At 36.4% G+C, this 14,602-nt stretch overlaps 1 protein-coding gene across 25 annotated transcripts in view; it reads left to right on the top strand.

The window, feature by feature from the left end:
• Positions 1-14,602, top strand: part of DLG2 (discs large MAGUK scaffold protein 2) — a 1,027,745-nt gene that overhangs the window by 720,590 nt on the left and 292,553 nt on the right. For all 25 annotated transcript variants that reach the window (XM_035343430.1, XM_035343450.1, XM_035343455.1 and 22 more), the window contains 2 exons: positions 4,765-4,901; positions 13,978-14,122. In XM_035343430.1, the coding sequence (XP_035199321.1) occupies positions 4,765-4,901; positions 13,978-14,122 (282 nt within the window). The remainder of the gene's footprint in view (positions 1-4,764; positions 4,902-13,977; positions 14,123-14,602) is intronic.

Genomic DNA, 14,602 nt, shown 5'->3' with positions numbered 1-14,602 from the left:
AGACATCTAAACGTTGGCTCTAGAAGCTTAAAGTAATTTCAAGTAATAAGTAATTTCAACACTGAGCTCTAATTTTTGCAACCAGGTGCTGTAGAAGTGTCTGGTTTGTGGCAAGATAAGAGTTGCCTCCATTTGCCTTTTCCAGTTACTTACAGGAGCATCTATTTCTTTCACTTTTCTTTTTACCCACATCAAAAGCCCTAGGATGCTTGTGCTGAGGAGGCCTAGCTCACTCTCACAAAGGACGTGGGACAAGGAAACCTTACTACATCCCTTGTCATTTTCTTGATTGGTGACCATCAACTAATTTTAGTACAGATGTTTTGTACTAAGAGTCCACCATTGTTATGGGGTGGTCCTTTACTTCAGAATATTGCTTTCTTCAGCCTCCATAATCTATAAGCACAGCGGCTGTTCACTGCCTATTTTTTTTATATTTTTTTTCATTTAGCAAACACACATCTTTATTGCAATTATCTGCTTTCCCATTGGGCTTTCAGGCAAGGGAATGGCATATGGAACATGCTGTAACCTTGCTGCCAGCATCCTGATGTTATGGTACAGGGTCTTCTGCTGACAAGACACCTGTGCTGCGGTCTTAATAGAGCCCAGACCTTCCCGGTTTGACAGAAATGACTCATTTTCAGTTTTATTGCTAGGAATGTTGTCAATAGGCAACATTTTTCTAACCCTTATTCTTTCTTCTTGCTCTTACATGCACATTTCTGTCCATATTTCATTAATTTGTAACCCAGTATTTCTATTAGAAGTCCTGTGCTTTTTGTGGCTTCATCAAGGTATTCAGTGTTGAGCATGTCTGTCTCTTGGTGATAAGGGAAGCTGTGGTAAAACCAGGAATTCAGCAATTAAGAATTACACATTTTATGTCTCTAGAGCACACTATTTTGGTTAAATATTTGTAAATCATACACATCTCAGTTACATTTAAAGTTTGTGACCTAAATTTGATTATCTTTGGCTGCCCCATTATTTGGAGCTTCTCAGATAGGACTGTGGAACTCATGTTGAATTTGCCCTCTAAAATCCTCTTTCTGTTTGCTAGTTTTAAATAAACATGTTTCTCTGTGTAGGGCAGTAGCAAGCACAAAATCCCATTTGGGTTACTGGTGAGAGTTTCATTTAACTTCATTTCTTTTTAAAAAGCTGACATTATCTATCAGTCATTGGTCTTTTAGGTTCCCTGTCTGGTTGCTCTGGAAAATGATATGTTCACAGTGTGGACATATCCCCTGCACCTTATACATTGATTTTATTATTATCATATAAAAGCACCTGTTGTTGGATTAATCATAAATAAATAAATAAATAAATAGTAATAATAAAAAAACCTAGCTCCTGCACTTGCGGGTCTTAAAGGTGGATGATTTTTGCAAACACCTACCCACTGGAAATAGAAGGAAATAAAGTTTGATTCATTTTGCCTATTTTATACATTGACCAATTTTGTATGTGCCTACAGTGGCTTTAAATGAAGCCATATGACATGGACATGCATACACCACTATTAAAGCCAATTCTCTTCCCTTTCTCCTCCTGGAGTAGTCTTCTCTTTTTCTCCATTTACTCCCTGTTATGAGCAAATTGGGCTCTCTGTCCAAGCAGACATGTTGCTGTGAAGCAGAAAGTAAATAAGGAAAATAGGAAGTAAGATGAAGGACAATCCTCAAAGTGACTCCAATTCTTCTATATTCTGATTGCAAAGTCTTCCTGACCAAAGTCAAGAAGTCAATCAGAAGAAGGTTCTACATTTAAACATTCTATTTTGATTTTTAAACTCAACAGAGCAATTAAAATGGCTGAGTTTAGAAAACGTATCTTGCTCCCTTTGTTACGTTAAATTTGAATGATTCTCCATTTCTACAATAGAGTAAAAATTGGAAATACTGACCCGATATAGCCAGTTAAAAGAGAGATCCAAACCATAGATGCTCAAACTTTTTTCAGGTCTGAAAACAAAGCAGAAACCTTCATTATAATTGGAGCTGAGAATGTAACTCGGGTTGTGAACCTGTGTAGCACTGATCATCCCACCCACCTGTTCCCACATCCAGCCCCCAGCCTTTCAGAAACCAAGAGTGTGATTCATCTTGTCTCTTTCAGATGTCTGTTTGAGATTAGATGAATCACCCTCTAAAAGTCTTTAATGAATTTTCAGTGATTATAAAGATATCATAAGTGATTAGCATAGTTGTCTGATGTCATTTGGCCAGATAAATCCTACCCAAAAGATTTATTGTAATATACTTTCCTAGTGTTTCTGGCAATTAGCAAAAATAATTTCAGTAAAATTAAATGTTGCCATGATTCCATTCCACATTTTTCCCAAGAAGTGATCTTTTAACACATTCAAGTATGCTTACGCAATGGATCCAGATCATTATAGATAGAAAAGCCATGAAAACTCTCTCTTCCTCAGTTGGCTCTCCCATCCACCCTTACTCTTCCCCCTGAAGTATTTTCTCATGTCTTGTCCTGTTCTTTTACACCTTGTCATACATGAGACTGATTATATGGATTCCAAAGGCAGACCCTGCTTACCAACACAATACAGCCCCATGCAGTCACATTTTATGTCCATCAAAAAAGCAAGCAGAAAAAGGTACTCCTTTCATCACTGTATGTGTCCACACTCCCACAACTGTAAAAAAAAAAACACCACCACCCCTCCCAGCACTGCATCAAGTAGGTCTTTGCTTATACTGCAGCAGGACAAAGATGAATTAGGAACCCTTTAGCAAAAGATACGGTACAGCTAAGCAGCCAGAAATGACCTTGCCCTTTATAAGTGTGCACTTTTAATAAAGGAGGGAGAAGAGTTTTGAAGCATACCATAACCTAATCTTCCCATGGTGATGCTGTAGGTGAGCAGTGGAGCTGAAGAAAGCTCTCCAGCTGCAGTGAGCTGCCCACTCATTTCCTGTGCCTGTCATCATCATTCTGGAATACTCTCGGAGCTTCATTTTACTGATAGAAACATGCAGGGTTTTTTGTTGTTGTTGTTTTTGTTTTTGTTTTCCAAAAGGATGATAGTTTTGTCACCAGGGAGCATTCAGTCATTGTTCCTAGTCCACAACTAATGGTTTAAATAAAATTTTAATTCTAGGTGTTTTCTTAGAATACCTTTATGTAAACCTTTTACCCTTGTAGTTGTCCCAACAGTAGAACATAAATAGTAACATTGATCACCAGCTTTAGCTGGAAATTAAATAAAGCTTTATTTTAATTATCTCATACTTCTGAATTAACTTCATGTGTATTGTTAATAGTCATCTTAATTAAGTAGTATTCAATTTGAGATATAATTTCAGAGGTTTCTTTTTGTAATTTACTGTTTTGACAGTATCCATGAAGTAGCCCATTGTTATCTGACCTCACATTTTTTTAAGCTAAAAATAATGATCAAATTAAAATTGTGTGAGAAAAAAAATCACTTTTTTTTGAGACTTAATTCACTCGAAAAGCTTATCTCTGTACTCATACGGCTGCTAAAGAAGCCTGTGTGTATTAAATATACCATCACTTAAGTTTTAGTGCACAAGCAGTCACACTGGTGAGTTTGCGATAAAATGCCAAGTTCCAGGCAGTTCATTTTTCTACTGCATTTTCACTTCTCAGGCTGAAGCTATTACTAATATGTTTGTTTTAAGAATGACTGAACACCATGTATTTCAAAGATAAAACTAGTTATTATTCTCTATGTAGATACAACTATTTTTTTCTATTCAGCTAAAAGAGAAATGCCTGGTTCAAGCAATAATCAAAGCAGGTTATTGTCAGTAACAGCTTATTTGTTCAGATGAAAGTTCCCAGTAGATATATGATCTATAAAAAATAAACCTCATGAAGTAGATTTTTATGGATATGGAGCACAGTAGTTTCTGTTTTTTCTCTGATTGAGAGATAAAAATGTTATTACAAGTGAGAGCAATGATATGTCTGTTTATGTAGTGTGTCAGACGATAGGAAAAGTAGGAAAAGGGTATTTTTATTTTTATTTTTATTTTTTTCTCATACTAACATCTATTTATTTTTCCTTCTTTTTCCTGAATCGTATCAGGATGTAGATGCTGCTCCAAATTTTGGCACTTAGGGTCTTCATCTAATAATTTCACAGATCACTGAGAAAAAGTTTTATGTGAACTATCAATTCTGATTTTATATATGAATAGCTGCAGATATTTGTGTCCTGGAAAAATATACAAAGCAGAATTGAATCAAAATATCTACATTGTTTATTTTTTATTTTCTCAGATCTTTCAATGTGGTACTACAGAAACTTACAAAATCTGTAGTACACCTCTCTCAGTATTATTCAGATTCTGTGGTCAATAAGAATACTTTTCTTTTTTTTTTTTTGATAGATTGTGATTTATTTTATACCAATATTTATTAAAAGGAAGTTCAAGCTTCAGAGTTTCATTACTAGTCAGCAGAAATTTCCACTAAGTTGTGACATAACTTGTTTATGTAGGTTGCACTATCCCCTGGTGTGGACAAGACATTAGTGTAAAATTATCATTAGTTTGATTATTTTTACATCTACCTTTCTATAATTGCACGTGGAAAGGAATTTCCTTGGTTTATTTCAGTCCCTCAACTTCCAAGGAAAAGTGAAGAATATGACCCCTCAAATATCTGTTATGTTGTTTTCATTTCTTTAAAAAATATTGTAATTATACAATTTCACTCTTACTTAGTGTTATTCATGTACTGATAATGTTTTGTTTTTTATATCTTCTCCAGGTCTGGGTTTCAGTATCGCAGGAGGGGTAGGAAACCAACACATTCCTGGGGACAACAGCATTTATGTCACCAAGATTATCGATGGAGGAGCTGCACAAAAAGATGGGAGGTTGCAGGTTGGAGATAGACTTCTTATGGTAAGTAGGACAAATTTAAAATGGATTTTATATGACTGAAAGTTGTTTCATGTAGGGAATTTTATTTACTGTACATTTTAATGAAGGTAACCATTACAACTCCTCTAATAATTAAGTTATATTTCTGTCATATTCATTTTTTCCCATTATTTATATGTATTTCTGAGACTACAGTTAAAAAAATATATACCGAGAAACCGATATTTTGTGTGTTGTATTGCTGTTACAGTCATTTAACTAAGAAGAGAATAAATGCATTGTGCACATAGATCAAAATGTACCACAAAAGTTCTAAAGGAAGGTGTTACACAAACTTGATTACAGCACAACTGATTCTACTGACCATTTCAAGAAAGTGATAAGATGTAAAATATGCCACAAAACTCTCAAGCATAGCCATTGCCAGTGGACTATTACTTATATTTTCCTATATGCATGAATGCTTCATGTAGATGCTCCATTTAGATGTTATAAAAGATATATTTTCTATCTTTTATCCTTGAGGAAGTGTTCTTATTTCTCTGATGGATCTCACTTTGGGAATTTTTTTCTGATATTTGAAGTGCAGGTATATTGTTCCCTGTAGATAATTATTTCCCACTCACAGAGTTTGTTTAATTCTTTGTAAGGGGGAAATCCTGACCCTGATGAATCAGCAGAAGTTAATCTACGTCAAGTTGTATTCATGTCAATGCATTTGCATAGATTTCAGCAAGCAGAGAAATATATTTTCAGTCATTGCCATGAAAAAAAAATGTACTGCAGTAGCTCTGTTTTGTGACATGATATCTAAGCAGTGAAAAATTGCTGTGACCTTTTTTTCTGTCTGCAGAAATATATCTGAAGTTTTCTTTATTTGGCTGGGAACACTGTGTTCCAGTCACATATGAAGATGACCATTCGTTTTCAGGGCATTAAACACAACATAAAAGGCACTTGGTTGCTGTGTTGGTGACTTTAGCTTTTTTTAATTAGCCCTAGTAGACAGATAAAACAACTTAAAGATCAAAATAATGTTAGCAAAATGAAACTAGAACTTAACATTTCTCTGACATTTCTTCTTTTCAGGTTTTCAGCACAGTGAAATTCAAGTCCCTGCTCTTTAATGACATTTTTGTTCATTTTTCCATAGAAATGTGTTCTTATATTTGCCAAAGTTGCTCCTTATTTTGTTCTTTAGCACCGTATAGAAAATCTACTTATATTCAGCTGTTGCTTCTTTCTGTGGTGATAATTCCTTCTTGTTTTTGTGTGATTTGCAAATTTTTGTTACCTTACTCTTAACTTCTTCCAATTCACTTGAAGTGAAGTGATACTTCACAGTATCACTTAATTACAATGAATACCAGTAGAAAAACCATTTTCTACATCTCAATGTAGAAATTGATTCTTTTTCTATTTTTGTGTTGTGTTTTTTTTGTTTGTTTGTTTGTTTGTTTTTTGGTAGGATTTGCCTATTAAGTATCTCTTCTCAGTCCTTAAGCTAAGATTCACTGCAGTCAGATACAGATATATACAGGTTTCTCCACTGGGACAAGTTTTTACTCCTGAATCTGACCTCTGAAAATGACCAGAAGTCATTCTTAGTATGTTTGATGTCACATCTTCATACTGCTTTCTTTTGTTCTGCACCAGTTCATTACTTACCATCATCTCCTCTTATCAGTGCATGTAAAATGGGGAAAAAAGTCAGTCATAATATTGCTCTCCATAACATACATAGTTCCATACTTCCAGACCAAGCTTTTCACTGTTGCTTAAGAAAGTCCTAGTATCAATTTGCTCTTAACTGCTACATTTTGGAGATAAAGCTACAAGACCAAAACCTATTTCTAAAATTCATAGAGATGAAAAGCTGTGTTTTCTGGTTCTCTCTGACAAGACACCCTGATTTCTTTATAACTTGTGGGTTTTCTGGAATACCTTCAATATTTTTTCTCTTCTGCCCTGGGTAGTATCTGTCAGTTCATGGCATTTACTTCATGTTCCTTTGTGAAAAGTGAGTGAAAGAATTAATTACTTTCTTTTGGCAGTGTTACCACTTTTATCGACCCAATATTACCCTTGTCACCTGCATGGTCCTATTGCTGCTTCACTGATTCCTTATTTATTATATATTTGAACACTTCCTCATTGTTTTTCTTCTCAGTAGTACTTGCTTTCTTGATCTTTTTCTTTTCCAACATTTCTCTGTAAAACTTACTAGAATTTGTCATCCTTCTGGAATTCTCAGCAGCTGCTGAGGTGGTAGTTTCTTTTTTTGTGTCTACGTTCTGATAAGTTTGGGTAAAATGCTTTCAGATCCCAAAGAACATGCAAATCAAATGCATTAAAATTTAAGATGTAATAAAAGAGATGCTGCAAAATCAAAACTAATATTGAAATGTAAAACAATGAGGTGCCATCTGAGCATTTCACAGTTTGATGTCCCTACAGTTATTAAATGCAGATTGCTAATAGTGTGTTAAGCACTCACAAGTTGTATTATGTAAATATTGAGCATTGTGATTATTGTGAAATCTATACAAGGGCATATCTGTGCAGTTATGTTTCTGTGGCACTGAGCCTGCTTTTGTGGCTTATTATCCTAAGCACTTCCACATGGAAATTCTCCAATGTAGGATAATTCTTAGTTACCCAATAGTAAAATTACTGGAGGAAACATAAGAGTGCTCCAGCCAAAAACTCAACTCAGTGGTTTTGGTAGGTATATGTGAAATGAACAGACCAGAGCTCTGCCCTGAAGACTGATAACTAATAAGAAACTTCTACCTTACTGTAATCTGATGGTCATGCCTATAGTAGTGTCTGCTCTGCTGATGGTAATACTTGCAGTGAGAATATAGCTGCAATATAGTCAGAGTCTCAGCTGGGCTTCTTCTCTTTGTGCTGTGCAGGAGCAAAAGGGAATCATGTACAGAGCATCACAGGCTACGATGACAATTCAGGTTGAAGGAACATTGGGAGGGTTCTAGTTCAACCTTCTGCTCAAGTAGGGTCAGCCATGGGGGCATACGAGGTTGTTCATGAATATATCCATTTTAGTCTTGAAAACATTCAAGGATGGAGCTTGCACAACCTGTTCTCTCTGAACTTCTCTTGTTTCTGCTTATGCCTGTTGTCTCTCCCATTGCCACATGCCACTCGGCAAAGTTTAGCTCCGTCTTCATGACCAGTGGAGGCTTGTGTTAGTTGTCCTCAGAGCTGTCCCTTCATCAGGCTGAACAAGTCGAGCTCCCCCAGCTTCTCCTCACAGGGCACAGGTTGGGCTGCCCCAGCTATCCTGCTAACCCTCCCCCGAACTTGCTTTGGTTTGTTGATATTCAATGTATGACGGCGTGGGTGTGGTGACGGGGCAAATCTGAATGCAGTGTTTAGCTGCAGTCTAGTGAGTACCAACTACTGAGGAATAATCTCTTCCCTGCATCTCCTGGTTCTGCTTGTTCACATTCAGCCCAGGATGCTGTGACCTTCTTTGCTGCCAGGACACACAGATGGCTCATGCCCAGCTTGATGTCCACCAGGAGACACAAGGGCTGTTCCACATAGCTGTTGAAGGGGGCTAGGGAGTGCCAGGGGCAGGACTTTGGCTCTCTATTGAATATCACGAAGCTCCTGTTGGACACTTCTTCCAGCCTTTCTAGGATGGCAGTCCTGCGCTTGAGTATATGGACCAGCCCCCTAGGTGACATGTCTTCTGCAAACTTGACAAGAGTGCACTCCTCACATCCTCCAGCTCATTGATAATGATGATCAGGAAGAACTGCAAAACAATTTAAGAAGTTGTTACCTCTCAGATGATAATTACCTTTTTTTTAATCTGAAACAATCATTTCACTTTGGAAGTGCTTGGCTACAGAATAGATAAAAGAATTCACTGTAAAGCTGTATTTCCTTGCACAAAACAAGGCTAATAGTTAGAAGCAATATATTCTTTCAGGGAAAGCTCTAAAAATATCAAGATTTAGAAGATTTAAGGTAATATTTATCTCATAAGTATTTTATTAAGTACTCAAAAATTTGTCTCCTATTCTAAAAACCCTTACATGTTTAGGCATTATTCATTAGTCTATTTCTAAGCCTATGCAGTCAGAGAGATCATACTTTTGTAGGGCTATTTATATTTGTAGGAAAAAGTGATGTTACTCACATACCAAGAGATTTAACTTGATTCTGTTTTATTGCTGAAAACAAAAGGAAAAAAACAGAAGCCACTTTCCTTTTCAGAAGTTCAGGCTTCCCATCCAATTATCTGCTGGAAAAAATCATGTTATCACTTGGTGGTTTCACAGGGAAGTGATGGGATTGTGATTTAGAACTGTCAATCTGTGCCTTACAGGATCAGTTACTGGTATCTCTTATTTTAGATCATGTGTGGATGCAGGATCACGTTTGCGTTAATGTAATCAGAGAATATTATTTGAGTTTAAGGTGCATCTATGTTAGCATTTCGTTCAGATCAGAAGTGCTTTTTTAAGAACATTTTGTCTGTCTTGTGGGTTGGTCTTTGAGGCAACAAATTGAATGTTTTTTTATGAAGATGCTCTCCGAAAGCATTCTAAATGAGCATGTCATTGCAGCTGCTAATAGGCATTCCATTCTACTGGAAGAGCCAGACTAGGTGTAATCCAAAGTAACCCCCTTCAGATGTGTATAGAGTAGATCTCACATCATCCAGACCCTCTGTTATTTCAGATCACTCCTAGTGCACACATATTAGGAAGAAATTCTTCACTCAGAGGGTGGTGAGGCACTGGCACAGATTACCCAGAGAAGCTGCGGATGCCCCATCCCTGGCCATGTTCAAGGACAGTTTGAATGGGGCTTTGAGCAACCTGGTCTTGTGGGAGGTGTCTGTGACCATGTCAGGCAGTTGGATCTGGGTGGGATTTAAGGTCCTTCCAACCTAAACCGTTCTATGATTCTTTGCTCAGGTAGTTGCAGCATTGGGCAGCTATGCCAGTTAATGAAGTACAGACATTACCCCATTAGACTCAAAGGCAGAGCAGTAGTCTGAGTTGAGGAGTAAGTTGGTACAGAGGCAACTCTCTGGGTATGGTGACTATGTCCCTTCTGATGCAGCGCTAGGCTCTAAGCTAGTTTGACACTATTGTTGACTCTGGGCTTGCAATGCTGTATCTAGCATTCAAAGGTAGATTTGCTAGAATCATTTTTTGGATGGTACCATAGCTATAAGCTCCCCATTTAATTCCTTCTCATGGTACTCTCATTATCTAGTTCTTCCTACACAATTGCATCATCTTCATACCACTTCATTGCCTTAGGTCACTTCATTTAGTTATTTATTTTTTACCCATATCAGTTTAAAAGGGATGGAAAAATGAAAAAAAAAAAAAAAAATGATGATCCACTATCATTTGGTGTCACTTGCACACTGCATACACTTGATGCCTGAAGCCTGTCAGTTCAGTCACAGAATCACAGAATCCCAGAATAGTCTAGGTTGGAAGAGACCTCCAAGATCACCAAGTCCAACCTCTGACCTAACAGTAACAAATCTTCCACTAAACCATATCCCTAAGCTCTACATCTAAACGTCTTTTAAAGACCTCCAGGGATGGTGACTCAACCACTTCCCTGAGCAGCCCATTCCAATGCCTAACAACCCGTTCAGTAAAGTTTTTCCTAATATCCAACCTAAACCTCCCCTGGCGCAACTTTAGCCCATTGCCCCTCGTCCTGTCACCAGGCACATGGGAGAATAGACCAACCCCCACCTCGCTACAGCCTCCTTTCAGGTACCTGTAGAAGCAGAGTAGTCTCTACTCAAAGAGTAGATTTGTTTTCTGTGAAGCACAAACTCTTGCATTTCTTGGCAAAGAGTAGATCTGTTTTAGTGTTTCAGAACACTGAGTCCATACCCACTTAAAATCTAAGCAAGCTAATTTCGGAGGGAGTAGCACACAGTCATCTGAAGCTGGCCCATTGTTTTCTATATGGACTTCAGCGGTTATGCAACTAATTTAGGAGTCCTTGGGATTATATGTTAGTTAGTACAAGCAGATTTACATCCTTAGTACAAATGATGGGGCTTCAGGATTGGAAAGACATTCACTTTACACAGTTCTTTAAATTATGGTGAGTTTTAAAAAAGGCCATTAGCAGTTCTAGATTTACAGTGGACAGACTGCAGGTATTCTCTGGATTTGCTGCTGGTGCTCATTCAGGTGCTCAGGTGCTGGTGCTCAGGAAAATCCACTTTCTGAATCAGATGTAGAATATTACACTAAAGCAAATATTACCACTGACAAAGCAAAGATAACCTAGTTGTCTCAGTCATTGAGTGAATCCAGTCTTCTTACTCTAAATATTAGAATAAAGGAGCTTCTCTGAAGCTCTCCTTTGTATCTTGATTTCACTCATGTTATCTTGTTTCAACTTCTACCAAGTTCTGTCTCTGCATACTCATTTTCTACAATATTCTGCACATTTAAGCTTATATGTACTAGAAATGAGAGGAAAAAAGGGGGTATTATATGAACTTTGCAAATATTTTTAAGACCTTTAAGTGTATAAAGAATAGTTCATAATTGCTCAGGCATTACTTCTTAGTTTAGAATTACTTGGTCTTTAATTTGTATTTTAACTTTAAAATTTGAACAACTTATACACAGAGTTGATGAGCTACTTGTCCTGTAAAGTTATTGTTAGATAGAGAAGAAGTAAGACCTGTCATAGAAAGTATAAATTTTCTATGTATCATGCTAAATTTCCTGTTTTTAAAGTGGTAATTTATCCTCCAGTTGCACAACTGTGATATCCAAGTGTGTAGCGATGGAAACAGCCTTACCATGATTTTTATCAGCTAGATTCCCAGAGAAAAAATAAAAATAAAATGTACAAGTTGTCAAGATCCAGATACTTCTATGATATTTTATTTTGTGTCCCTTTATTTTTTTGGCTAGGAGCATCTTTTATTAAGCATCTTTTATTAAGGAGCATCTTTTATTAATATGAAGTATAGTGGAAGGTTTATTATGTGAGATTTTCTTTTACTTCAGAAAGCTTGTAGAGTTGAGATGAAACACAACAGTATATAATAATAGGTTGCCAAGAGTGGTTGTCGAATCTTTCTTCTTGGAGGTCTTCAAAAGCTGCCTGGACCTGGTCCTGGGCACCCTGCTCTGGGTGTCCCTGCTTGAGCAGGGGTGGGAACAGATGAAATCTGGCGGTCTCTTCCAACCTCAACTATTCTGTGATAATGCACAGACATGGAAAGGAGGGAAGATAAAGGGTAACTATATGGTTGTGTTGACCAAAATGTGAATTTTCAGCATCTGAGGTGGCTTTGAAATATATAAGAGATATATGAGAGGCTAGACTTCAGCATCCTACCAGCCTAGTAATTTAAAAGACATTTATTTATTAAAAGTGCAAATGTATGTTAATGCTGTTCCTAACAAAAATAAGTACTTAAATAAAAGAGAGAGAAATTTATAGAAGGTAGGAATCAGATTTTTTATTTAAATGGAAGACCTGTCAAAATACAGCATACCATCTTAGTAACTCTCTTCTGACAGTTAAGTTGTATCATAGTTCTTTGTGTCAAATTGTCATAATAAGCCTGTCATTGCCTCTTTCAATTAACCTTAAAACCAAGTCTGAGAATTGTAAAAGGATCAAAATTTAAACATAATCCTTATATTTGACAATACTACCCAGTAGTATTTTTAAATAGTAGTATCTCTTGGTGTTGATGAAATCATCTGGGTACAAATAGTCTTCCAATTTTTCATAGTATCTGAATTTCTCTTTGGTTACCAATTACCCAGTTAATTCCTTTGCCAGTAGCTTACTCTCACAGTCAAGTCTCTGATTATTTACTGATACTAAATTCCTTAGAAAGTATGCGTTCCCTTCTGTGATTTACTGCAGTACTATATTACACTACAGTTGAGGAGCTTCTTTTTCTTCCATCATGAATAAACTTTACAAGAAATCCTTGCAATAACTGTAAAAGTTGAAGGATGGCGCTTTAAATCACAGTCAAATGTTTCATACACGACATTCACCTTGAAATGAAGCTTTTTCTAGTGCCTTACACCACACGTCTCAAAGCTAAATCTACACCCTTCTTTTCTCTATCCTGTGACTTCTCTGTTCAGGCTGTATCCTTTTTGGTGTAGGGACCATTCGCTAGTCTGTTGATAGGAGCACAACCTATTGTTGACATTCAGTAGATACAGTGGATTTATGTGTGAATAAATTGTATACCCCTTCTGACATTTTTCTTTTGATTTTTTTTTTTTTTTTTTGGAGTAAAGCATAAATAGGCAAGGCTTGTTGTCACTGTTTCCCTATTTAATCCTCTTATTGGTTAAGTATTTTTCTTTTAGGATAGAGCACACAGCTAATGCTACATCCTAATTTTTTCAATGTCTGTCTCATGCTTTCAGAAAACTGATAAACCTTCACACTCAAAACCTCCTTCCTGCACACAAAACTGGTTTTGTTTTGTTTTGTTTTGTGTTTCCATTTCCTGCACCTCACAGACAGCCCCTCATTCTTCATATAAGTTTTTATCTCTTATTATTCCAACTATCAATGACATATTATGGATGGAAAGATTTGGGGTGTTAAGAATATTGGAGGTCCTAGCCATCCATGCTATGACATGGATTGGGACAGTTAATCTTGGTAGGCCAAATAATATAGGCGGTTTCTGTAAATGATCTGGTGTGTTAAGTTATTCAATTACTATTAAATATAGTTTTACATTAATGATGATACTGTCAGCAAAATATCACAAAGTATTTATCTACTGACAAGACTGGGTACCTTCTCAACCCATTATGTTTCCTGACATTATCAGAACTGGTAAGTTAGTCTTTGAATACGGATATGCTAAGAAAACTTTATTTTCTACCTTGCTGTATACCACTTGCAGTATCTTCAGTGCTCTTTGTCCACAGCAGATTTTCCAACATTATGACAACTGTGAGAGTGTCTGTTTTTATTATTATTATTATTGTTATTATTATTATTATTATTATTATTATTATTATTATTGGCTGTTGCTGCATCCTAACTCAACCTGTCTGATTTCTCCTTTAAGGTAAATAATTACAGTTTAGAAGAAGTTACCCATGAAGAGGCAGTAGCGATACTGAAGAACACATCAGATGTAGTGTATCTGAAAGTTGGAAAGCCCACCACCATTTATATGACTGATCCTTATGGCCCACCAGATATTACTCACTGTAAGTGACTATTGTAATTCATTTTGTGTGAAACATCAATTTGTCAGATCATTGTGTTTGTTTCATAGCTTGGCCAAAGTACTCCATTAAAGTTTATGAAACAGTGTGGAAGGCTACAAAAATAAAATGTTTGATGCCACCTAAGTAAGCTATACTTGTGAAATATTACCAATAATACAATTCAACTAAAGTATATTTGCAGCAAAAATAACAGTGTAGATGATGTACTGCTGTGCTGACTCAAATTAGACAATATCCAAGTAATCAGATTGAACTTTAATTCTTGTGACAATTACAGTGATATACATATGCAGATATATTTTGAAGTATGATTGGATTTGAAGAATGGAGTCCTCTGTCCACTGAAAAATCAGAACAAGCAGCAAACGATCCAAACAAACTTACTGAAAAGCTTGAGAAAAATGGATATGATATTTTCATAAAATATTTACTTGGAATGTAAAATCTGCTCTATCTACA

This window comes from Oxyura jamaicensis, chromosome 1, assembly GCF_011077185.1.
Source record: "Oxyura jamaicensis isolate SHBP4307 breed ruddy duck chromosome 1, BPBGC_Ojam_1.0, whole genome shotgun sequence".
NCBI classification, from domain to species: domain Eukaryota; kingdom Metazoa; phylum Chordata; class Aves; order Anseriformes; family Anatidae; genus Oxyura; species Oxyura jamaicensis.
Note: the sequence above shows the minus strand (reverse complement) of the source record. Positions and strands in the feature narration are given on the sequence as shown.